Here is a 25438-nt window from a genome sequence, read left to right as displayed (position 1 = left end):
CCCCTTCTTCAAATTAAATCGGGGAGATTTTTCGCTTAATAGCTTCCCCCCCCCCCAACTCACAGTCGCCTCATCGCGTTGTTCTGTACCTGTAAGCTGAAAATCAGGGGCTTGAGGCTGGATTTTCAAACTGAGGCTGCTTCTTTTTTGGGTGGGTAGAGGGAGGGCTGAGTGTGAGAATCCCCTGCAAGCGTGTGTGTGTGTGTGTGGGGGGGGGGGAGATAGGGAGACAGAGGAATATCCAGGGCCACTAACATTAAACTTGCCACTTCTCCTCCCTAACAGGTTCCTTGCTTGAGCCAGAGTTCCCAGTGGCAGATTCTCTCTACAACATAGGGCCTCCGGGGCGGAGAGTGGGGTGGCAGGCACAGGTGATCTGCTGCTTGAGCCTTTTCCTGGTTTGTCTAAAGGGCAGTAGACCCTTGAGGGGGGTTAGCAGGGAGTGGGGTCTGAATAACCCAGGACCACTCCGGGGATTCTCAGGCTGGCATAGTGTAGATAGAGACGCCTCAGTGCTGATGCGCCAACATGCGGTCCAGGCTTGCCGCACGACATTATCTTATTGCAGTCGCATTTTACAAATAGCTGACGGGATAAAGGACTTCCCCGTGGCTGATATCGACCTCCCGAAGCTACTGCCAGAGCCGGGTGCTTGTGCTTTCCCCCGAAAGGGCAGCCACTTGCTGCTGCTACCAGTCCTTTCCCTCAGCTGGCATTTGTTTGACACGCTTGCTGCGGCTCTCCGGAAAGTTGCTCTTTTGCTGGACAGTTCCAGAGTGACACTGGACCCTGGAAAGCGCGGAGCCCCCGTTAAACAGTGACTGCGGGCAGCATCCTCTTGTTTGCGTTTCCAAATTTTCATGATCGCTCAGGCTCCAGCTGTTTTCCAGACCCAATATTGAGTCCTACCCGCCTGATCTCGGCTATGGTAGAAAACCAAAGTCCCCAAAGAAGAATTAGTAATAACAATTTTTTTTAAAAAAAGGGCGTTTTAATGATTTTTATTCGATTTCCACTCGAAGGGAATGATCTCAGGTAGGTCAAATGCATCCTTGTCTCCGTCTCTTGAAGTTCCCCCTTTTCCGGGTGGCTGACTTCCTGCAAGACCATGTCACATTAAACAATAAAATAAAAATCCTCAGGAAAAGAAAGCACTTAAATGTCTCTCTCACAGGGCTCCCTGCTCCTTGTCTCCAAGCTGCAACGATCTGGTCCTGGAAAATGGCAGTGTTTCAGCAGCTAGCTAATTTCCTATTTGTTGGCGACAGCATTTTGGGCCCAGAAACGCGTTTCCCGGATAAAGTTTGTGAGATTGAGCTGTCGATCTCACAACCGATTGCACGCCTGGGGGCAGGGGTGTTCATTTGCAGCGTTGGACTCACTTTTTAAACCTTAGTTTTTTCGGGCATAATACGGCCATGCTCATTTTGATTCCTTATTTTTTTTCCTTCAAAAAAGGAAAACCTAACAGAATAATAACACCTAGCAAACACTTACAATCGAAGCATGGTTTTTTCCCATTTACCAGAGGAGACATTCCAAGTAGGTGTACTATTTTCCATAGCAGCGACCAAGAGTAACTCTGAGCTCTGCTGAAAAACACCAAGAGTTAAATCTATCCCTGGGAATCTTGGTGCGAAACATGTAACATTTTGTGTTTCAATACGTATATTTCCCCCTCTACCGATCCGCTTTCACCCTTATCTCCCTTTGGAAACAGCTGTAGCGTTTTTACCCCCGCCTTCCCCTCTGCATTGTATGCGAAAATCTTCAAGCAGAAAACAGACTCCAGCATCTTCTGACAGATTTCCCCCCTATCCCCCCCCCAGGCAAGGAGAGCTCTACATCACAATCACTATTATTTATATCTGTAGACACAGACTTTTGTCAAAGAGAACAAGAACTTTCGTTTTTCTCGGTTTCTTTCCATGCGAAATAGGTCCCTGATAGTTTATAAAAGCAATCGGCGTGTTCTCCCGAATCTGGTCTGAGATGCTTGCTGGAAAAGCGAATCTAATCCCCAGTTTGCTCAGGTTTTGGTGCGGGGTTTTCTTTGTTTGTTTTTAAAGTCGCGTTTTTGTTGTTTTTGTTGTTTGTTTTTTTTGCCAAAAAAAGGGCTTTCACCCGATCTGGATGATTGTCTCCCAGGTGGTTTAAACCAGCCAGGGGAATTAGAGCCGTGCTAAAAATAACAGTTTAAATTTTTAAACTGTCCAGTCACATTGTCTGGACTCTTGCTTTGCAAGAGCAATAAAACAACAGCAAATACCCCACCCTAGAGTCCTCACAGAATAGTGTGGGACACTGTAGTTCTTTCCAACAGGATTGACTCACGTGGCTTTATTGGGGGGTGGGGGGCCTGGATCCTACCCTACAGAAGTCAATGAAAGTTTTGTCATTGGTTTCGATGGGAGCAGAATCGGGGTGTGTTTGTTTGTGTGTTTTGTGTTTGTGTTTAGAGCATTTAAAGTAGTCACGTCCGTTGCAACCGTTGCTGATGATCTCATAATTCTGCCAGCCAAAATACTCCCCCATCCCCAATCATGTTATGGTGTGACGCCACCTTCACCTGTAAGCCTCATTCAGGGACAGATTCAGCACCTGGCAGGATCGGGCCCTACAGTGTACTTGCTTACAGGTGAGGGACCAACATAAATCCCAGTGCACCGTTAAGGAGCCGATCCTATTATAATCTTTGCTCTGGCACAGCGCCCAATCCTTCAATTGTGCTCAAGTACAAACTAACCGGGGGCCAAGATCAGCGTCTATCAGGGAAGTCGCTGTATTTCAGAGTTCACCTCTGCTGGACCCAACCTTGGTTGGGGTTTATTTTGGCTAATGAGGATGGTGGGTGGACACCTAGCACTATCAATACATTGTAATGCCAAAATGGCTTGGGACTTCAAGTCTGCTGCCTAGTTTACTGATCCCTCCCCACTTCCCATGACCTTTAATTCATAAGAACGGCCATGCCGAGTCAGCCCAATGGTCCATCTAGCCCAGCATCCTGTCTTCCCAGAGTGGCCAGTGCCAGACGCTTCAAAGGGACTGAACAGAACAAGGCAATTTATCGAGTGATCCATCCCCAGATTCTGTCAGTCAGCGGTTTAGGGACACCCAGAGCATGGGGTTGACTCCCTTGGCTAATAGCCATTGATGGACCTATCCTCCCTAAATTTATCTAATTATTTTTTTGAACCCAGTTATGCTTTTGTCCTCACACCATCCCCTGGCACAGTGTACCACAGGTTGGCTATGAGTTGCGATCAGAAAAGTGCGTGTTGAAAACCAACAGCTCTTTATACCGCGTATTTCTGTTCCAGCTCTGCCAATCCAAGCAACAAATAAGCGAATTTCCTTTGTGCTACAGGACTCAAATGCAGTCCGTTTAGGAACTCCCAAAAATATAACATACCCAGACCAATTAAGATCACATTCTAGTCACCTGCCAGGTTTGCACAAATATATTAACACCCCGTTTAGCATCGCTTCCCCTTTAGCATCTGTTGCAAGCCTCCTTCGTGTTTTATTTTTCCTTCTTGGGGTAGACACTGGAGAACTTGAAAGCCCTGAGCAGGGCGTGGAAAAAGAAATGAAAAGGCGTTAGGTAGAAAGTGCCTCTGTGAGAGAGATTCGCAGCTGTAAAGCTGCCGCTAGCACCCGTTTTGCATCATGCAAAGGGCAAACTGTTTTTAGTTCTCATTTGACACTGAGCACAAACTTGACTGCTGCTCCAGTGCACCATGGACTCAGATGCAAAGCATTAGGTATAATGATGTCAAGGCCTGGAGATCTAGGGAATAACAACATGGGACCATATAGGTTAAAAATGGGCAAGACTGGGTGCCTAAAGTGAAACACCTTTAAAAATCAGATCGTTTTATTGGGGTGCCTAAGTATGGGTTTAGGTGACTTACTTTAGGCCCCCAAGTGTGAACATTTTGGCTATGAGCCGTTTTTAATAACTTGCAGGGGGTCCTGTCTGGAAGGGTGGGGGAAACGCTACCGATGTTACACCCCAGGCTCTGCTCCCTTCTCGGGACCACAGAAGCTGCTAAATACCCTCTAGGCTGCCAAGTGTGTGTCTCTGCTAGGACAGCCTCCCTCTGTCCTGCTGCCTTGAAGGGAAGCGAGTGCCGGCTTTCGGGAAGCGAAAGCACACCCCGGAGTCTCTAAAGAGCCTGGACGAGGCACATGTCTCGGTTCTTGTGCCCAGCATGGAGAAAGAAAGTTCCCCACGGAGCTTCTCGGTCACTCGCTCCCAGCCCCGGACTGTGGCAATGAGAGCGGCTCGGATTACAGACCCATCCATGGCTGCTCCCAAGCGGCCCCTGTCAGGAGGTCAGGGCATCCGAAGAGGGTAGCGCACCCAGGGAGCGAATGAGCTGTTAGGGAAACTCCGACTGGTGGTTTTCAACCCGAGACGAACGTCTCTTCTTTGCCTCCCGAGGGGATTTCTCGCAGCGATGTACAAAAACGTGAGGCAAGAAACCGCTGTGGGGCCGTGTGAGCCTGTGTCTGTATCCCGGGCCCGCTGCCACCGCAGGGGAGTATTTATTATTTTAATATTTCTTGCTTGGATTTCTCAAGGAGACGCACTAGAGTCGGTGAGAATTTAAATAAAGCCTGGGGGGGGGGGGCGATGTTAAACGTTGATCTCCCGTTTAAAATCCCCACTGCAGATGTCGATAAGGTGTCAGATGAGTGAAAGCAGCTGGGCTCCGACACGGATGCGCAGAGCCCCCTTTACAAGGAAGTTTTATGTGAAATAATGTTTCACGAAGAAATGCTTAGGAGAACTGATGTCTAAACTCAACCAAGGGCCACTTTTTTTGGGGGGGGGTACTCGCTGAATGTGGACAAACAGCCCCTGGGAGCGAAAGGCGCTTGCTAATATAGATCGCCCTCCCCCCACCCCCGGCATGTGATAATTTATATCAAATAAAAGTGTTTGCCGTTTCTTGACTCTCTGAAATGTGCCGAGTTACTAGGGACTCGATTTAGCTCCCTCTGGTTTAATTCTACGAAGTTATGCCCGAAATCAAAGAGTCACGATCCTATCAATAAGCAGACTTTGTGGAAGCGAGGTCCCAATCTATAACAACAAATGAGAACATCAGAAATCCACTTTAAAAAAAAAAGTAATTTGCAAATCCAAAGCAAGAGGATTGCTTTCTCTAGCTGTTAATCTGAACCCCTGCTGGATTCATCTGAAAATGCAGAAATCAAATCAGGTTTCTTCCCCGCTTCTGATCTCCTGCTGGGCAGCTGGGGAATAACCCTCAGGGAATTCCCAACTAGCCCTTTTAAAAGTAGTGTGATGTTTATGATGCAATAAGGGCCCGATCCTGCAGTCAGACAGAAGTCCCATTCGAGTCCATAGTTTTATCTGGACAAGGTATACAGGATCGGGACTCTGGTTTCTAACGGCACACTTAATTTCCCCGATTATGTTTGGAAGTTACCAGTGGTGGCCAAATCCCACTTGCTCCACTCAAACGAGTGCTGGCATTACAAGTTGATTGGCCCTCGGTCTGGGCTCGATGCAAAGCCCAGGGAAGCCATTCAAGTTTGGATCAGACCCTACAGGAGACGTGGCCCATGCTTCCTTCTGAGCACATTTTGCTCCCAGAAGAGATGGCAGGCAAACAGCCTCTAATCAGAACAGAAACTCATGACTCAGATCTGCCTTTACACAGCTTCCTAAAAATGCTCCTATGTTAGTCAGTTTCCATGGACCATCTCTTGTCATAGGTTTTTAGCAGATTTCCCCGCCCCACCACTGACTGTTTTAAAAACTGGGGACACAACAGGGCCCTAAGCATCTGTCCTTTTCACCCACAAAGAGAAGAGCGAACTGATTGTCGACATTTCACAACATTAGAGGGCACGCTTAGTGGGGGTCTGTTCATCGCCCTCATTAAAGAGCTGACACCTCTTTCTGAGTCCGACTCAGCCAGTACCTTTGATTAAAATCATTACATCAGTCAATTAAAAAAAAAACCCTGAACGTTTATACAAAAAAGAGCATCACAAATGCCTAATGTAATCACCGGCCAGCTGTGTGCACTTGTAAAGTTGTTATAATCCCCATCCTTGGTATAAACAGGAAAGTACATAATATAAAGCAACAGGCCTGCATTCACAAATACGAAACCTCCCCCCATGCCTGCCAAGTTCGCCTTTTATGGAGCGCGGTTGCTCCTTGCAATCCCACTGTGACCCCCAAATAATAATCAAAATCCCCTTCGATTTTGGTTCCTCGAAAAGAAGGATCGCTTAACTCGCATCCCCCTGCATACACACAGCACTAGCCTGGGGCCTGAGGTCCGAAGACAGAATTTCCTCCTGGTGGATTTCACTGGCAGTGGGGGGACTCTTCTCACCCTTGAGGTTAGAGAGACTAATATTAGCATCACTCTGTACAAGCAGCCTGTTCAAATGGCAGCAGACACACGATTAGCGCATACCCCGGCTTGGATCGCTTCCCCGGACTTTTGTTTCATCTGTCTTCAGACGTGCTTTCTACTGAATCTTTGATGCAAACCTGGTTGCTTGGATGTCTATCTTATGTGTCAGGAGCAATCCCTGCACTGATTTTGATTTAGGTGGGGTTGGTCCTGCTTTGAGCAGGGGATTGGACTAGATGACCTCCTGAGGTCTCTTCCAACTCTCATCTTCTCTGACTGCAGGTTTGAAGGCAAAAAACCAGGTCCACAGCGGGTGCAAATCAGTGGAGCTGCGTTGATTTACACCAGTTGAGGATTCAACCCTGTTCGCCACTTGGAGAGAGAGAGCGAGGCAGACCCCTAGGTTCTTCCTTGCAGCTCCAGTTAATTGCCTGGTTTCCTCAGCATTGATCCTTTCAAAAAACCAAATCCTCCTTTACCCGGGGGTTTCTGCCCCTTCTCCCCCTGAGCTCCAGCCGTGTACATCCTGCTTTGCTGACTGTGTGCTTACAGCGTCAAAGGGTGGACGTGATATTTCAAACATCAGATCAGTGCGTTTATATATTGGGTGCCCGGAAATTTTTCCAAATAAACACAGCTTGATTCAACTTGGGTGGGCAGACTTATCAACAGACTAATGCTATAAACAAATGAAGGACAAACCCGGCGAACCATTGGCTGGTACCAGAGAGACACGTGGAGGGAGCTTGGAGTTTTGTAGCAATGATATTTTAATTAATGTGGGTGGGCTGAGAACACAAGCGACTGTTTATCGGAGACAATTTATTTTCCAGTGCTAAGTCAACATATAATAGCAAACTTACAACAATTATTTAACATTTTTTTTTCTTTAAAAAAAAAAAAAAAGAGCGATGAAGCCGGGACAGAGGGAGAACAAACTCGTTGAGGCAGGGTTGGGGTCTGAGCTCACACAAATAGCTCCCCGGTGGACTCTTGGAGGGTTTCTTCCTTGTCCTTTCCCGTCTCTGAACTGCCAGGGGAAAGACCCGGAGCTAAAACCACATCCGCGATGAGCCACATTTTCGGCAGCCATCTACCTCCAGTGAGCAGCCCGCTAAATGGCTCCTCCATGGTCTATCTGTACGGGGCCGACAGGGCTGGACTGCCTGCTGCTTTAGGCTTCGCTTCCACTAGCGTGATCTCCAGGCAGGAACCTCCCCAGAAGCCTCCTTATAGCTACATCGCTCTCATTGCCATGGCCATCAAGGAGGCTCCAGACCAGAAGGTGACTCTCAACGGCATCTACCAGTTCATCATGGAGCGGTTCCCTTTCTACCACGACAACAGGCAGGGCTGGCAGAATTCCATCCGGCACAATCTCTCCCTCAACGACTGCTTCATCAAGGTGCCCCGGGAGAAAGGCAGACCTGGCAAAGGCAGCTACTGGACTTTAGACCCCAGGTGCCTGGATATGTTTGAAAACGGGAACTACCGGCGGAGGAAAAGGAAGCCCAAAGCCTCAGGATCCCAGGAGACCAAGGGCAAGGCAGAGGCGGAGGAGGGGAAGGAGCAGCCCGCTGGCAACCGAGCTGATGTGCAACCGAAGAGATTCCGGGGGAGCCAGGCTGCATCCGCAGGAGGAGAGACCCTGGAGCCAGCCTGCGCCCCTGGGGATGCACTGGCCCCAGCAGAGGAAGGCGAGAGCAAGGCGAGCTCTGTGAGATGCAACCGGGCAGCAGCAGATCCTCCGCAGCCAGAGGCGCCCCCTGCCCCTTGGGGCCATCCCCATCCATCCAGGTGCGCAGGTCCTCAGGTCCCTGCGCCTGCCTCCAAGGAGGGAAGCATTCCCGAGGGGGAAAGGGTGGTGAGCTCTTCGGAGGGAGAGGCGGAGGAGAAGGCGCTGGCAGAGGCCAGGGCATGTCAGCATATGCCCACCTCTGGTGCACGCCTGCTCTCCCCAAGTGCCAATCAGAGCCAGGTGGGCTCCGCAGCCGGGACAGATCAAATGCCTCCGAAAAGCTCAGAGAAGTCCAAAAGCTTCAGTATAGACAGCATCTTAGCTCACAAAACTCTCCAAACGCCAGCCAAAGAGGACGCGCAGGCAGAGGGAGGCTGGGACCCGAGCGCCTCCAAGTTGGCTTTGGAAAGCCTGCCAGCTGGATACATCAGTGGGTCGCTGGCAGCTAATGCTAATGTCTGTCCAGCTTTCAGTGCTTCCCTGATGCTCGATTCCCAAATTCAAGGTAGATTTTATCAGATCGGGATTCCCTTTCTCTCTTATTTTCCTCTTCACTTGTCCGAGACGGTATTTAATTTTCAGTAACAAAAACCCCCAAATGCAATTTGATATCCAATTATATACACACACGGAATTGGATCGAATATATATATATATATATATATATATATATATACCAAGAATGAATTACATGGGTTAAGAATATTAGGATTTTATGGCATTTTCAACCGTTTCTTTCTCAGCAGATTTCTTGACTAGATATTTTTTCTTCCAAATATACTTTAAGGTAACTTTTTTTTTTTTTTTTTTTTTTTTTTTTTTTACGTTGGCTGTAACAAAAATCTCACAAACAGTACAGCAGCCTGATGGTTTATTCTTGCCGTCCATCATGCATTTAAGACCTGGTTTTGTCCAACTGCTTTGCTTTCACGTTAAAAAACAACCCTCCCCATGCACCCCAATTTAATCATGTGTTTTTCTTGTGCTTATGTTATTTTGCAGTGAATACATATATTTTCCCGCACACATATATACAATCGCTGCCACGCTGCCTAATAAACCCCAACCTGGTAATTTAAATAAATCGAATAGATAAATGACATAAAAAGAGTCACAAATGGAATTTCCTTCGGTACAATCCGACTTGCTTGGAATCAGCACGGTATACAATTCATGGCGTGCATTCAAGCTGGTTTACTGCATAGTGCTTGCCTTTTTAGCGTATTTTGATAGTGTCTGTGTCACTGAAGCTGGTTACAGAGAACACCCGATTTTGAAGGACGTGGACTGGAGAAACTGCCATTTTTTATATATATGGAATCCGATGCTCTAAACATAAAACCACACTGATCACAATAATATACATTAATCTTGGAGTTACCTTGTTACAAACTGGACGTCTACCAAGAGCAATCAACTAACCCCTGTCCCCGTAGGTTTTTATTTTCTCCTAGATGAGTTATAGACAAGAGCATTTTTTTTATTCTTTCAATAAATATTGAGGCTTTCTTTGTATATTAGTGGGCAAATGCCCTTTGGAAATCTTTTATATAATCAGCTTTCATTATGAAGCCGAACCTATATTCAATAAAGTATTTTGTTCAATGATATGGCTGATTATTTAAAAATCACCCCCAGTTGCTGTTGCCTAAAGAAATGTTGGTTTTTGGGGGGGGGGTGAGGGAGAGAGTGGCGGGGAGGGAAGAAAGGGAATAAGACGCTGTAAAAACGCTAGAAGAGATGCATTTTTACAGAACTATTAATATTTAATTCTCAGAGGCTGCTTGAGGAACAGTAGAGGCTCAGAGAGAAATTAGTTCAACGCCTTTAACTGTCCAGTGCATAAGAGGCTGAAGAAGGGGTCAGTAAAATTGTTGTCGGACAACAGAGATAACATGTCCCTCACACAAAGCGGAGTCTGTCTTTAAATAAACCCCTTGACCAGAGACTGCCGAGGAAGAGCTGGGCTTGTCGATACAGCTCTGATTCAGACTCATTCGCTATTCCCCACAGAGTGGTCTGGGGTTTTCTTTGAAATGTCCGAGCAGCTCCTGATTCCGGGGCTGTTTGCATTTAGACGTGGAGTTCAGGAGCTGAACATCCAGAATCTGCAAATAACTCTCAGCTTATCTGATGTGGGAAAGTACAAAAAGTCACGGAGCCGTGGGAGGTAGTGCTGACCTAGAGAGAGGCTTAGCTACATTTTTAAACTAACATATGCATCCAGTGTACAAACCTTTTCTCTAAAAATCTCAAAACCCACCGAAAAGTTGCTTTTTATGCCTGCCATTGAATGGCAAAAAGGGATTTCAGGTAAGCATGACAACCTTATTTATTTATTTATTTTAAAACCCTGCTGAGTATGATGCCAACTGTAGATAAAGCTGTTCAAAAAATTTATGGCACTGTCTAATCCTGTAGTTCATAGGGGAGCCATTACAACTGTGAAGGAGTTACAGCCGCCACAGATCTGTAAAATTCAGACACAGTAGTGTAGCCAAGGATAAACTGGGTTTACTCTCTTCTCGTTTGGGCAACATGGAGTTTAGTTTAGTTTAGTTTAGTTTACCCACTTTTTTTAAACACTTCAGTCTGGATTTAGGTAAGCTTAGTTTGCCCACTTCTTTTTAACCAGGACAGCCCCACAGTATTTTATTCTGATCCCTTGAGACTGAAAGGGTTAATATTTTTACTTTCCCACTTAGTCGTCTGATTTGCTTTCCCACTTAGTCGTCTGATTTGCTGGTCACATGTGTAACTCGATACAAGCATTACAGCAAACTCAATACATGGCCACCTTGTGAAGTGTCAGCGATGGCGGATGACATCACGGAAGTCTTTCAGGGCTCAGGGGTGGCGATGTCAGCGGCACAAAAGAGCCAGGATGATGCCTGTATCAGTTAGGCCTTGCACAGTTCTGACTCAGCCGTAGCTCCCACTGCAGTCAAAGGCAGTTTCACATGTGTATGAACTGAGAAGTTCATATCATATCAGTTCCACCCATGGAAGTCAATGAGTGTTTTGCCTTTGGCTGAGATGGGAATAGGATCCATGGGAAAATAGGTATTGCCAGACCAGATCAGTGGTCCATCTAGTTCAATATCCTGCCTCCAGTGGTGTCCAGTATCAGATGCTTCAGAGGAAGGTACATGGCATTCAATTATGGAACACCCTGCCCATATGGTAATTTCCCCCCTAGTCCCCTCACTTAGCGGTTGGTTTATGCCCTGAATCATGAGAGTTTATATCTCTAAAAAAATCCAAACAACCAAACCAAACCAAAACCAAAAACATCTAACCGCTGTAACTAACTGTCAATGTTCTTATTAGCCCTATCAATGCTTAATCTGAAAGGTTCCCATAGTTTTTGAAGTGTGGGCCCCCTCTCAGTAGAGAGATCCTATAATCGCCCTCCTCCAAATCAGGCTGCACATCAAGATTAGGCAACATCCCACCTCTAGGAGCTACAGTAATCTCCTGGGGTGGGGGTGGGAGGGAGTGATTGTCTTTGGTATAGGACTGTGAATTGCCACACACAGAAATATCCCACCCCACCCACTCTTACACAAACTAAACATCCCCACCAATAATCAATTCCATTTCACTCACTTCTTGGATTTTCAGTCCTATCTTTGCCCCGGCTCTCAGCCTACTCCCTTGGCCTCGTAGCACTCTCGTTCTGCGGCTCCTCAGCACTCAGCCTAGGCCCCAAGATACCCACTTTTATCCCAGTTCCTTTTTCTCCAGCATATGGTATATCTGGGTGTGACGGGGTAGGTGGCTTCTCTTTGGCTTTGAGAGAGTGAAACAGCAGCCCCTTTGATAAAAGAGCAGCCTCTAGCGGCAGATCCACCATTTTCCTTCCTTCTACAGGTGTCCCGGCTGGAGTGGATCAGGGCTGTTAAGCCAGCAACCCAACTCTTTGTGGAGAACAGAGAAAGATTTTGTGGACCACTGCTTGTCTATGGACCACAAATTGGAAACTGCTAGGCAAATCCTTTGTCAAATCCAGCCAAGCTCTGGGCTTCACTGATATTTTTTGGAACGGAGTTCCACAGGTTAACTGTGAATTCTGTAAAAGAGATTGCTTCCTTTCATTGTTTAAAATGATCTTTCTTCCAATGCTGTTGGCCGTCCCCTTACCCTTGTATCATTAGAAAGAATTAAGAAATGTGGCTGAGTTCTTTCTCTGTGCCAGTGAGTAGTTCAGGGCTGAGCCACAGTCAGGCAGCCATCTTAATGGCTGAAAATGAAACTAGAATTTAGCCCAACATATACAGTAGGTGTCTTTTGTCCACAGGCAGATTTTTGGAGTATTGTTAATTTTTATATTTTGTGGAGGTTTATTTTCTGTGGGGTGTGACACCCCCTGCCCCTTTTTTTCCCCTGGGGGTGGAATGTGGCCAACACACTGCTGCTGTTTTTAAAAGCTACACTGGGCCTAATTTTGATCACACCTACTCTGGTGATGTCAATAGACATACTGGTATGACACCAATTGGAGTGAAATCAGAATGAGGCAAATTATTTTGAGCCACAATTTGGAATTAGCTAGCACTGACAGTTGACTAATGTATGTGACAGAGAAAGCGTATGTATAATAAAGCATGATGGGCTGATAGAATTATTTATTTGTACACTCCCTTTGTATGTCATCCATTTGTACATAAGATAAGAAAAACAATAATGCATCCGATGAAGTGAGCTGTAGCTCACAAAAGCTTATACTCAAATAAATTTGTTAGTCTCTAAGGTGCCACAAGTACTCCTTTTCTTTTTGCGAATACAGACTAACACAGCTGCTACTCTGAAACCAATAATAAAATGAGAACTATGTAATATATGCAGACTCCAATGTGAACTTATGTGCATATTCTCTCTCTCTCACACACACAACTTGTATATAGTTGAACATGCTATTACTACTCCAATAAGAATTCATGTTTACAAATTTTACTGATATCCTAAAATGTCATACAAAGATGGGCATCTTGATGGACTCCTGGAATTTGTTGTCAAAAGTTTCACGCCTGTTCTATAGGCAAAGGAGCAGCTGCCAATGCTGAAAATTACCACCCAGTATTTGACACATCTGTGGAATCTTCAGCCCAGAGTTCTCAACCTCTCTGGCCTGGCAATAAATTTAAGTCTGAAATACTGGGAACAAAGTAGAAAATATTCTATGACACAGAACAGAATATTGCTTATGTGGGCAGTGTATCTGTCTTTCCATTCCACTGGATAGGAATGACCTATATCATGACTCATCAAGGTTTCATGTCTCTTGAGTTATGCAGCCACTTCTAACTTGCAGGAACACACAGAGTATACAGTGAAGTTACCTGGTTCACAGAACAACAATTTCAAACACAGGTTTCCTATAGGGAACTGAAATTTGCACATAGGAGTCCATTGCAACAATCCAGGAATTTAATTCCTTTTAAGTGGGGTTTCTCATCATTAAATACTGTGTGTGTGTTTGCTTAGAATTGGTTCCAAGGCATTTTATATATTTATGTACAAATAGAAGATGTTTTTGGGCACCCTCAGTTAGCAAAGGGAATGCGTGTCCTACCCTGGCTGCTTTCAAAGACAATAAAATAACAAATAATAGTAATAATAACAGATCTTTTTTCAACACTTTTTTTTTTTTTTTTTTTTTTTACAATTTAAAATATTAGTTACTTCTTCTTTCCTTCCTATCCTAAGCAAGATACTTGGTTTCATTACATAAGATGATGTCTTTTTTCAAGCCAGAAGGCCAGAAGTTTTCTGCTAATTGCTCTTTAGCTGTTTATAAAGGTCATAGGAACACAGATGTTAGAGGTGGGAAGGAGCTAGCAGATTACCAAATCCATACTCTTTGCAAATTAGGACGTAGTCCCCTGAGAGACAACGCATGAGATATTAAGAAGACAACACATCTGATCTTAGCCTAAAGACTGAGAAAAAGAGATCACAGAATCAGAGAAGTTGCAGATGGAAAAGGACTATTAGGTTATGTAATTCATCAGTCTGGCTATTGCATAATTGCTCCCTACACTTTATTTTTAGTGCTTTAGCCAGACAAGCCATTAAGTGCTTTCTTTATAATAGGCCAGACCTTTCAAGCTTTATACATGCTGAATTCCAGTGGACTTCAATATGAGTTTATTGCTTAGAGGGCTTTCAGAATGGGGCCCATTATATAATCAAGGGCACACAGGAAGTTTTGTTCGATTAAGGAGAGAACTGGCCCCGTAGAAGATAAATGCAGGGTCTGATTCTGTATTCCTTAAAGGAATTCAGGGCTGGGCCCTAAATCACATTTTCAGATTACATAGGATAAGACATTATTACTAATTGAGATATGAGCTTGCTCCAGAGTAAAACATTGTTAAGGCTCTTGAAAATGCAATTTGTTTTAACCCAGCTTCAAAGTCAGTTCAGTAATGCATAAAGAATGTTTATTTATAATATAGTGGCTAAATTTAGCATGAGCTCCGTCAGCTTAAATCTTAGTGACATTTTTAGATAGTACACTGCAAATCAGGAATGCACTGAGAAATAAATAAACTTTCCCACATTTTTTGAAATCAGGTCAGGATTTGCAAGTCATTTCTTGCATGAGTAACTTCTACAGCTTGGACAACATTATGAATAATGCATGTTTCCCACTAAAAATAAATACACATTGCAAGAACAAAATGATAATTTTCATTATAATTTCATCACAACAATGTAATTTTAAGGACAAAACAACAACCACTAGAGCAACAGCCAGCTATTGTTAAAAAATTATGCAAAATACAAACATATCACTAATTTTCATTATTATTATTTGTTAAGCACTGAAAATGTGCATGGCACTTTACAAAGTATAATATAAAGACCGAATAAAGTCCTTGCCCTAAGAAGCTCACAGTCTTATGAAAGCAGAAAATGCAGGGCAGGCCAGAGGAAGGAATACTAAAGCAGATTTTTTGGTTACGTTGGGTTTGCTTCACTTGTTGTGGGCATTATAACAACATGTATTATTCTTCAAACCCAATTAAGTAAATTCCTTTGCTTGGAGAGATGTAAATACACAAGTCTCATATTCCTACATTGTATACTTGTAGCAGGGCTAAGGCAAGGAGTAAATTATATGACTTTTAAAAGGATATGCATTATCCAAATGAACATGGTTATGGGCCTGATCCAAAGCCAATTGTAGTCAATGGGAATTTTTCCATTGGCATCAATGGGCTTTGATTGAGGTCCTGTGTAATTCCCTTTAATGGTAATAGTGAAGCTTTCAGGCATCTCTGGTATTTTGATGGACGAATAAACTCCTTGGGCTAGATCCCTAGCTGGTGTGAATCAGCATCACTCCATTGAAGTCAACAGTGCAACAGTGATTTACACCAGAGAATCTGCCCCTTTGCAATTTTTCTCTGTAGCAAAGTTCACCTGAAGGGGAGAGGATCAGAAACTCATGGTAGTTCATGCCAGCTCTTGTTCACAATACTGGAACCACTAAATGCAGGTCAATCAACTGTACAAGGACTTAAATCACATTACAGTGATCTAATTCAGTTGTACAGTGCTCAAAGTGCCAAACCAAGGTACTTGCAAGGTACTTGCAAGGTAATTGCACTGGAAATTACAATAGTCAATCTATGTAGACCAAAGACACCAATTATTTTTAATGCTCTGTCCTGCTTCTCTGCCCCCACCCCCAGCATTGTTTTGCTGGGTATATTTTGAGATAAGTGGTGTGACTAGCCCATCCTTATACTACAGTGTATAGTGCCTTGAAGAAACAAGCAAATGAGTTATAGAAAGAAAAGCTAATTTGGGATTCTAGCATTTGAGAGCTCCTTCACTGGTAAAGACATCAGGACTTAGACATGTAAGATGAGGCTGTGTGACATACCATGAATCTGTCTTTCTCTCTCACACACACACACTCACAGAATATTTAAGCCAATGTCACCTATCAGTTAGGTGCCAGGAAATTTAAACACAGTTCATACATTGGCAAAATCCTGCTCTCTTTTGTACAAATGGAAAAAGGCATAAGAAATCTTATCTCCCTCCCCCAGTCTACCATACTGTATCCATGTGGGTAGGATAAACTCTTAGCACTGTACTGATGTTGAGCAGGGAGGGGGCTGGCTAACATGCTTGAAGGCAATCCATGGCCTTAAAGGGGCATAAACACCTCACTTGAGGGCATGACCAAGATTTCTAGGCACCCAGCGTACACGTTGCAATTGGCAGCAGGTGCTAAGGTGGGGGGACATCCTTTTTAAAGGTGTGTTCAGATGTTGGCCTCAGCCCCGCTCCCTCCCCCAAGTGTTCATCCATTCTGCTGTGTAAAGGCAAGATAATTCCTAGGCCTTCTACCTGGCAGTCTCCTTCACTCCCTCGCGGAAAAAACTTGGGCAAGGTAGAGCAGAATTCTGCCTGATATAACAGCAACATTATCTGTTGTGCGCTGAAAGCAGTAGGTTGAAATTCCAATTCTGTTAACTAGTTATGGCTGCTATAGCACTCTGAGCAAGCAAATGGTCTCTGCCAGCAGATAAAAGTATTGCTCATGAAAGAAGCTGAGAACTTCCCCATGTCCAGCTAAACCAACCAACTCAAGCTGGTGGAACATGGAGTGGTGCTCTAAATTTTCACCTACTGAGGGTGACTGAGCAGCTCACCAGTTGTTCTGCTTCCTTTTGTCACTCAGGAGCCATGCAGTGATCACAGACTTGTGACAACAACCCAAGTGCTTGCCTGCTTTTGTAGGCAGCGTCTTCCTCTCAGGAATCTTCTGTGATTTGCTAGGAGCTGAGTCTTCTCTAGTGGACCTGAGCAGGTTGCCAGATTTGAACCCCTTGCATCAGAGCCTGCCAGGGAGCCTCAGGGGGCATAGATGTGGGGAAGCATAGGTGGAGGAAGAGCATACACAGCCACCCACCCGTCTCCTTGACTGCACTCGCTCCTTGGCCTCAGGAATGGAGAACTGGGCCAGAGGGTAGAGTCAGCTGCTCTCTGAGGAAACTGAACAGTTCATCAGACAAGAGGAACTTTGTCAAAGAGATCCCCACTCAGTCCTGCTTCTCCCCACCCATTACTCCTCCCAGACAGCGCCCCCATGCTCTCCTACATATTGCCATCCTCATTCCACATAGCCCCAGTCCCCACCATGCCCTCCAAACACATTCAGTTTTTAAAGTTGAAATGCCTGGATGTTTAGGTCTATTCACTCTGATAAACATTAACATCGAGGCCATAGGTACTTGTTAGTTGTTCAGGATGAGGGTGGAGATATAGAATCATAGGACTGGAAGGGACCTCGAGAGGTCATCTAGTCCAGTCCCCTGCCCTCGTAGTAGGACTAAGTATTATCTAGACCATCCCTACAGGTGTTTGTCTAACCTCTGGGCTCTGGGTGGTAAAAAATCTGTTCTGGAAAAACACATCAGGCAAAGCCACGGCTAGGGTTAGACTTTAGCTCAGTGGCTTAGTCACCAACATTGCCATGTGAAAGATCAGTCTAGTTTTTGAACTGCATCCCCTCCAGTGACATTCTGGGTGTCTTGGAAGATTGGGAACCCAAGATTCAGGTTTGATTCCCGCTCTCTCTCAGTGTCTTTCCTCAGCCATGACATGAAAATATAAGGAGACTGCAAGATATGTAGTTAAGGATGGACATTTAGGCTGATTTAGCAGGCTGGGAACCCAACAGCCAGGTTTGATTATCTGTCTTACGCTCCTTCTCACCTCTTAAGTCTGGCAGCTCAGCAATCACAGGAGAATCATTAATAGAATAAGAAAGTCCTGTTTTGTTCCCAGGATGGAAGAGGTAAAGGGCCTAATCCAAAACCCTCTGAAGTAAATGAAAAGACTCCCATTGACCTCAATGGGCTTTGGATCCAGCCCAAAGTGAGTGAACACATACAATGAGGGAATATTGAATGAAATGTTGTGAGCTCTGTTGGATGTGGGGATTCCCCATCCACACAAAGGATCCTGTGAAGGCCATGTTCCCGTTAGCTCTCCTTTATAATGGCTGCCTCAGTCAACATAATACATAATCTGGTCTAAAACAGTGAACATTCACAACTAGCTAGAGGTTTCACTTTGTGTCTGCAGAATGCTGTGTGTGTGGGCGTTTCCTTTTCTATTACATTTGAGTTTTGTCCAGATCTTCAGCTGAATGTTTGAAAACACACTGTACGAACACTCTAATTCCCGAATCTAGGGGGAGGTGGCCACCTTAATTCTTGACTACATCTCTTAAACTGCTTACTAAGTCGCTGTTTTCATTAGAAAAGCAATATGTAATAATAGTTGTTACAATAATTGTATTTCTGTTTTTACATCTGTAAAGATTAACTTAAACAGTATGAGGCCCATTAAACTATTTCATGTCATGCTGCCATAAATTTCCTTCATTCCCATTGCTACTATTATTCCAGAGTAAACTCTGAGATCAGGCAGGCTGCTGCCACAGAGAGTTATTTATAGGAGCTCATTCATCAATAAAAACTTCAAAAGAAATCTGTTACTCTTCTATTGGGAAGCCAAAGAAAACTAACATAAAGACAACCCAGTTAAGAAACAAAGCTAAGGAGACCACAAGACATTTAGTTAAGGAAAATCCTGATTTCTAACAAATACCATGTAAGCAACAACAACAACAAAAAGTAATTGGCAATGTGAGTCCATTTAAGTATCTCCATTCCCATTGGATGGTTAAAATAAACTGTTAAATAGATGTATTTATCTTGGCTCAGTCCCTCTCATTAGACTTCATGTATGTAATAGATTTGCAATCTTACAATGCTAAAGAACGGTTTTTCATCTTTAGCAAATGCTAGCATTGTATTTCTGCTTGTTTAGGCTTCTAATACTCACATTAATCATCACACTTTATTTCTATTTCTCAATATGCCAGTGGACTAAATTCACAAGCAATAGGGATTATCTCCCCCCAATTACATATAATAATATAATGCTAGTATTTAATAACTATAATTTGTTCTGTTCTATTCAGGCTCTTGTTCCAGACTCATCACTGTGGTATCTGCGGTACCAGACAAATAAAAATTGAAATCAATAGGAGTTAGGTGCCTAAATACTTTGGAAAAACACTTCAGGCTAAGCCAGGCCTAGGGTTAGGCTCTAGGCCAGTGGCCTAGTGACCATCACTACCATGAGAAAGATCTGGTTAGTTTTTATATTGTGTCCCTTATAGTGACATCTGGGTGTCTTAGAAAGTTGGGAACCCAAGATTCAGGTTTGATTCCTTCTCTCTCTGTCTTACCTCTTAAGTGTGGAACTCAGCAATGACACAAGAAGCTAAGGAGACTGGAAGACATTTAGTTAAGGGGGATCTAGACCTGAGCAACTTCCAGTGTATTTTTAAATGTATTTTAATTGAACAACAGAAAATGCCATATCATGTGGGAAAGAATTTTTTCTTCTTCTAAGGCTCTGATTCTGCAAAGAGCTCCATGTGCATGGATCTCTGTTTATACATGGAGTCCCTTACAGGATCAGGGCTTAAGTAATCAATAAGATTCTGTAATGATAACAGCATCCCTGAGACAAGCTGCTTGAAATTTGGCTCCTATTGGCCCTTATTCAACAAGGTAATGAAGCACGCACCTAACTTTAAGTATCTGAGTAGTCCCATTAACTTCAGTAAGTCCATAAAATGCGGCATGTGCTTGCTGAATTGGAAGCCATTATTATTAATTTGGTAGTGCCCAAGGGCAACAAGACCATCAGGGCCCCATTGCCTTAAACTAGGTGCAAACACAGTTCCTGCTCCAGAAAGCTCAGGGTCCAATTTGAAACAAGATGCAACAAGGAAGGGCTTCTTTATGTGATTTTTGTACTGATTTGACTACACTGGTTTAGGAACTCATATTGTTATGTTAAGGCAACCCCTAGTGTGGATGTAGCTAGGCCAGTATAAAGGTGGTCATTGGTATAACTGAATCCACAGTGTTTAGATCGGTAATGATCAAAACATTTTTTATATTGGCACAACTGACTCCACACCAGGGGTTGTACTGATGTAACTTGATTATTTTCTAAACCAGTATAGTCATATCAGTGCAAAACCTGTGGGTAGATGAGCCATAAGCGTAACAAACCAAAGGAGGGAGGAGGAGGAAGATAGCAGCCTTAAGATCACATGGATTCAGAGATTAGCTAGGTGCACCACTAGATGGTTCTAAATCATTAAGAGAAAACCCCCCTGGCATCTAGCCCGAAAGGTGCAAAACCCAGCCATCATTCATTGGCATTGCAGCAGAGGTGCATCCTGAAGCGCTCGAAGGGAGGGAGAGTAGTAGTGTAGTGGTTAATTCAAGGAGGACATTCATTGTGTAAAGGGCAGCATGGAAGAAACAGACATTTGTGGGAGACATCTGCAAGGTCTCCCGTGTAGCTGCTCTTTGCCTGCAGAAGAGAGCTCTCCTGCTGGCATAATTAACTCACACCTAACGAGCGGTGGTAGCTATGTGGGTGGGAGAGCGTCTCCCACTGAGATAGCGCTGTCCACACCAGCACTTTTATCGGTGAAACTTATGTCAGTCAGGGGTGTGTTTTTTTCACATCCCTGACCGACAAAAATTTGACTGACAAAAGATCTAGCCTTAGGCCGTGTCTACACTGCACTTCCGTCATTAAAACTTTTGTTGGTTCAGGAAGTGAAAAGAACGACAGAAGTTTTAACAATGAAATGTGCCGGTGTGGACAGCGCTTCGTTGGCGGGAGCTGCTCTCCCATCAATGACGCTACCATCCCTGGTTGGGGGTGGTTTTATTTTGTCACCAGGAGATCCCTCAGGTGACAAAGAGCGGCTAAACTGCGTGCCTTACAATGGGGCGGCTGCAGTGGCACAGCTGTGCCGTTTTAGGGTGCGCAGTGTGTGTGTGTGTGTGTGTGGGGGGGAGGGGGCGATGCCAGTGGGCGAGAGCCACACGGAGCCATGTGCGTGCCTCCGTCCAGGAGCCGGACCTGCTGCTGGCCGCTTCTAGGGCGCAGCATGGTCTGCGGTGCCAGGACAGGCAGGAAGCCTGCCTTAGCACCCCTGCTGTGCCGCTGACTGGGAGCCGCCCGAAGTAAGCCCACACCCCACCCCCCTGCCCCAATCTCCTGCCCCAGACCTGAGCCCCCCTAAAATCTGGAGCCCCCTCCTGCACCGCAAACCCCTCATCCCCGGCCCCACCCCAGAGCCTGAAGCCCCATTCCAGAGCCCTCACCCTCACTGCACCCCCACCCCGTGCCCCAGCCCTGAGCCCCCTCCGACACCCTGAACCCTTCATTCCTGGCCCCACCTCACAGCCCTCACCCCCACACCTGAACCCTCTGGCCCAGTCCGGAGCCCGTGCCACACCCCAAACCCCTCATGCCCAGCTCCACTGGGTCATGGGCATCAACAATTTTCTTCAATTGGGGTGCCAGAAAAAAAGTTTGAAAACCACTAGCCTAGAAGGTCAGTTATTTCTCTAGATATATTTCTATATTTAAAAATTCTCATTTAAGCCTCTCTACTGGCTTTAATCTTTTCCCTGCTTTACTCTTTCAGCCTCTAATGATTTAACCTCCTCTCTCTCTCTCTCTCTCTCTCTCTCTCTATTTATCCAGTTAGCTATCATCACACTATCTTCTCCTTCTCATACAAACTCACGCACACACACTATCCGCCCAACCCTAATCCAGTTCAGAATGGGCACTTGACACAGTAACCTCACTGAAATTAGTACTTCATAGGAAAACAGATTTTTTTCCACCCAGGTGGCTCAACGGCCTCAGTTCTGCATCAGGATTTTTGACTTGCTTGTCACTCTGAGCCTAATGATGAATGACAGCGACCTTATAACCTTTCAAGTTCACCAGAGTTCAAGACTCCAGCACACATCACATTACAGCTCAGCTAAAGTCACTATAGCATCACTCCTCCAGATTTTTACACTGGGATATTAGCATCCAGCCTCGTAATGAGATATGCTATTTCCATAATTTATCTTCCTTGCATATTCTTGCTGCTTGCTTCAACAGATATCATCTTTCTTTCCAGTTAGAAAGCAAATATGTAAGGAAAAAAATCTGTACAGGGCTAAGAGTTAAAATTCATCTTTGGGAATGGTCAGATACACAAGGGAACATTCATCATTTCAACTGTTTGGGATTTGACAAGTTTTTAAAAGTGAACCAAAACTAAAAGGAAATGCTTTAAGATCACAAATCATTAATGCATTGGGCTGAAATTTTTTAAATAAATGTATTTTAAAAAATAGATGAAAAGCAACCTATCCCCTCCTTGCCTGATGAGATCAGAACTGGGGCTCTGTGCTTTCCCTCCCAAACTTTCTCATATCATTAATGACTAAGGGCAAATCCTACCCCTCTCTTGGGAGATCATGAAGGAACATGCATACAGTTGAACTGCTGATTCATCTGTGTGTGTGTGTGTGCCTGGAGCAGTAGCTCCTGTCACTCCAGGGCAGTTTGTGGTGGGAAGTGTGGAAGAAATATAGCCTGTGCTGGGTGAATGGATCCATCATTACACAGATCCATTGAGGTGCATCAAGGATAAATGGTAGGTTTCAGAGTAGCAGCCGTGTTAGTCTGTATTTGCAAAAAGAAAAGGAGTACTTGTGGCACCTTAGAGACTAATAAATTTATTTGTCTCTAAGGTGCCACAAGGATAAATGGGACCATTTACAAACTTCACACCTTAAAGTGCATGCTCAGAACACATGGGGCCTGATCCAAGACCCACTGAAGTAAAGGAGTGTCTTTCAATTGACTTCACTGGGCTTTGGATGAGGCTCATGGTACATGTGGGCAAGTCAAAGATGCATGTGTCAAGTTACATGCACTTGCAGATCTCTGACTTTAATGCATGCATTGGGGCTTTCGCATCTGCAGCTCCTGCATGTGCAACACAAACACATCTGCATGTGGTGTTTAAAAATCTGGGTGGCTTGCCCCAGGTTCACTCAGGGTATGCCTATACAGCCAGTGGCTGAGAGGCTTGCTGCCACAGGCTGAGAGTCATTGCCAGGAAGGCTTCAAGTATAAACACTCTGGGGCAAACTGCAGGCTTTTCTTTGTGTTTGTACAGTGCCTGACCCAATGGGTTCCTGATTCAGGCTTTGGAGTGCTCTGGATGGCAATACAAATAATTAATAACAATAATACAACTCAGAACCCCAGCTCCTAGCTATGTGCCCTCATGGTTGGACCACACTCACTTTGTTCTGCAAGAAAAGAAAAAAATGTTATTTGTGGAAACGTATTTGACAACTTCTGGGTACAGGCTTTTATGAATATGTTATGTGTTTTGAAATGCATTTTTAACAACGCTAATAGCAGTCATCTGTATAGACTTTAGATAAAGAAATATACTGAAGTGGTAACTAGCAAGAACTGTTCTCAGTTGCACTCAGAGTTCTGAATTTCACATCTGCGGTGAGACAGTATTTAAGATCTCAGAGACAGAAATGGCCCTGTGTAAAGCAGAAATTATATGTTTTGGCCTTGCCTCTAACCTTTGGAGATTTGCCCAGCTTCTGACAGTCTGTGATGATGCCTCCATGGAGGAAATCCTATGTTGAAGAAAAGCATGTTGCTTTCTTCCAAAGTTAGATTCTTTCTTTCATATCTTTCATTTGGTCACCATAAAATACGTCATCACCTTGACAGATCCCAAAGATTCTGTCTTAACATAAAGCGAAGCAGATACTGGACATAAAAAATATAAATTCAGAAAGCTTATATAAGGCCAGGAATATAAGAAATTTGAATGGAAATAATAATCAAACAACAAAAATTCACACTCTGGTACATTGCTATCCCAATGTTTTCACTTAGGATTTTTTTTTTCATTTGTGTTTAAGAGCTTTGCTAAGCTCTCTGAAAACAGTTCATATATCACCTGAAGAACTTCTGGGGGAACACAAATACCCTCACAAAAAGAAAAGAATATTTTCCTAGTCTTTGGGAATGAAAGAGTGCTAAGACAGTTGATCCAAATTATTAATGATTAGCGGATGTATCTAGCCAATGAAAAGATCTAAGAATACTTCAATTATCACGGATTTATATAAAAATGCAATTCTGTTTGCAAAAATAGGGAAAAATGACTTTTTCCATTGTCACAGTCCCAATTCAATAAATCTCTTAAGGATGTGCCTAAGTCAATACCTATATTCAGGACAGCCCTTAAGCACCTGCTTAATATTAACTTTAAATCTTCAACTTTATTGGAGTCAATTGGACTCAAGCACATAGTTACATGCTTTCCAAAGTAGGGATGCTTTCTTGAATTGAGGCCATATAACCTGACTTTCAATTCTTTTGGTTTAGGAAGAGATTGCATCGGACTGTATAGCTGAGTAGCAGATGCTCAGTATCGCATAGGATTGGGTCCACAGTGGAAGAAGCAGTTCTGGCTCAGAGAATTTGCAATCCAAGTCAAATTCAGACAGTGCATTTTGAACACGCATGACACAAACTGACATACACAAATAGATACATATGATAAATTACATACACCCAGCTCTGACTCACTTCCTATCAATAGTAGCCAACACCAGAATACTGACTGCCAGCAACAGGAAGAAACAGAAAGCCAGCTTTTCAGACTTGGGAGCGGGGGTGGGGGGGGGGAATCCTCTCACCAAAGGATCTCAGCTCACTTTACAAACATGAACAAGGTCAGCCTCACAAGCAACCTTGTGCGACAGGTAAGCATTACCGTCATCTCTGTTTTATGAATGGAGAAGCTGACACACGGAGAGCAGAATTGACCCCACAAGCTTCTGCAGCTCAGGGTTGTGCGTTAGTCATCACACCACATGAGTCAGCACTGACAAAGCAGTTTATGATGAGATGTTTGTTAAGACTTTCCATTTGTGGCAGTGGTGAAGGGATCCCTGTGATACCGAAATCAGGCCACTTTGAAGCATATGTACAAACAAATAGAAGCTTTTTAAAATAAGTACTCTATATTTGACAAGAACTTGCTGGAACTGATTTTCACATGAAGCAGGCTCCCTAAAATCCCTGTTTGTTTAATTTCCTTGATCTTGCCATTAATCCTAATCTTATAACAAGAGCTTTTAATTCTCACACAGTTCAGTTTTGATGTGACCTTTCACACATTAGTCACATAACCATAGCTATTTAATATCTCCCTTTGGTACAGCAGTGCCAGACAACAAACCTCTGCTTTATTTTCAGCATATAGAGCTATCAAATTCTTCGGCCAGATCCTCAGCCCAATACTTGAAGGTCCTTGCAGTCA

At 44.2% G+C, this 25438-nt stretch overlaps 2 protein-coding genes across 2 annotated transcripts in view; both read left to right on the top strand.

Moving 5' to 3' along the window:
* The window catches only part of FOXC2 (forkhead box C2), a 70662-nt gene that overhangs the window by 4272 nt on the left and 40952 nt on the right, over positions 1-25438 (top strand). The gene's annotated exons all lie outside the window — the stretch shown is intronic.
* Positions 6690-9749, top strand: FOXL1 (forkhead box L1). Its single transcript, XM_038368367.2, has one exon. It carries the CDS (start codon positions 7480-7482, stop codon positions 8731-8733), a length of 1254 nt encoding a protein of 417 aa, XP_038224295.1. The 5' UTR covers positions 6690-7479; the 3' UTR covers positions 8734-9749.

This window comes from Dermochelys coriacea, chromosome 12, assembly GCF_009764565.3.
Source record: "Dermochelys coriacea isolate rDerCor1 chromosome 12, rDerCor1.pri.v4, whole genome shotgun sequence".
Taxonomy (NCBI): Eukaryota; Metazoa; Chordata; order Testudines; family Dermochelyidae; genus Dermochelys; species Dermochelys coriacea.
Note: the sequence above shows the minus strand (reverse complement) of the source record. Positions and strands in the feature narration are given on the sequence as shown.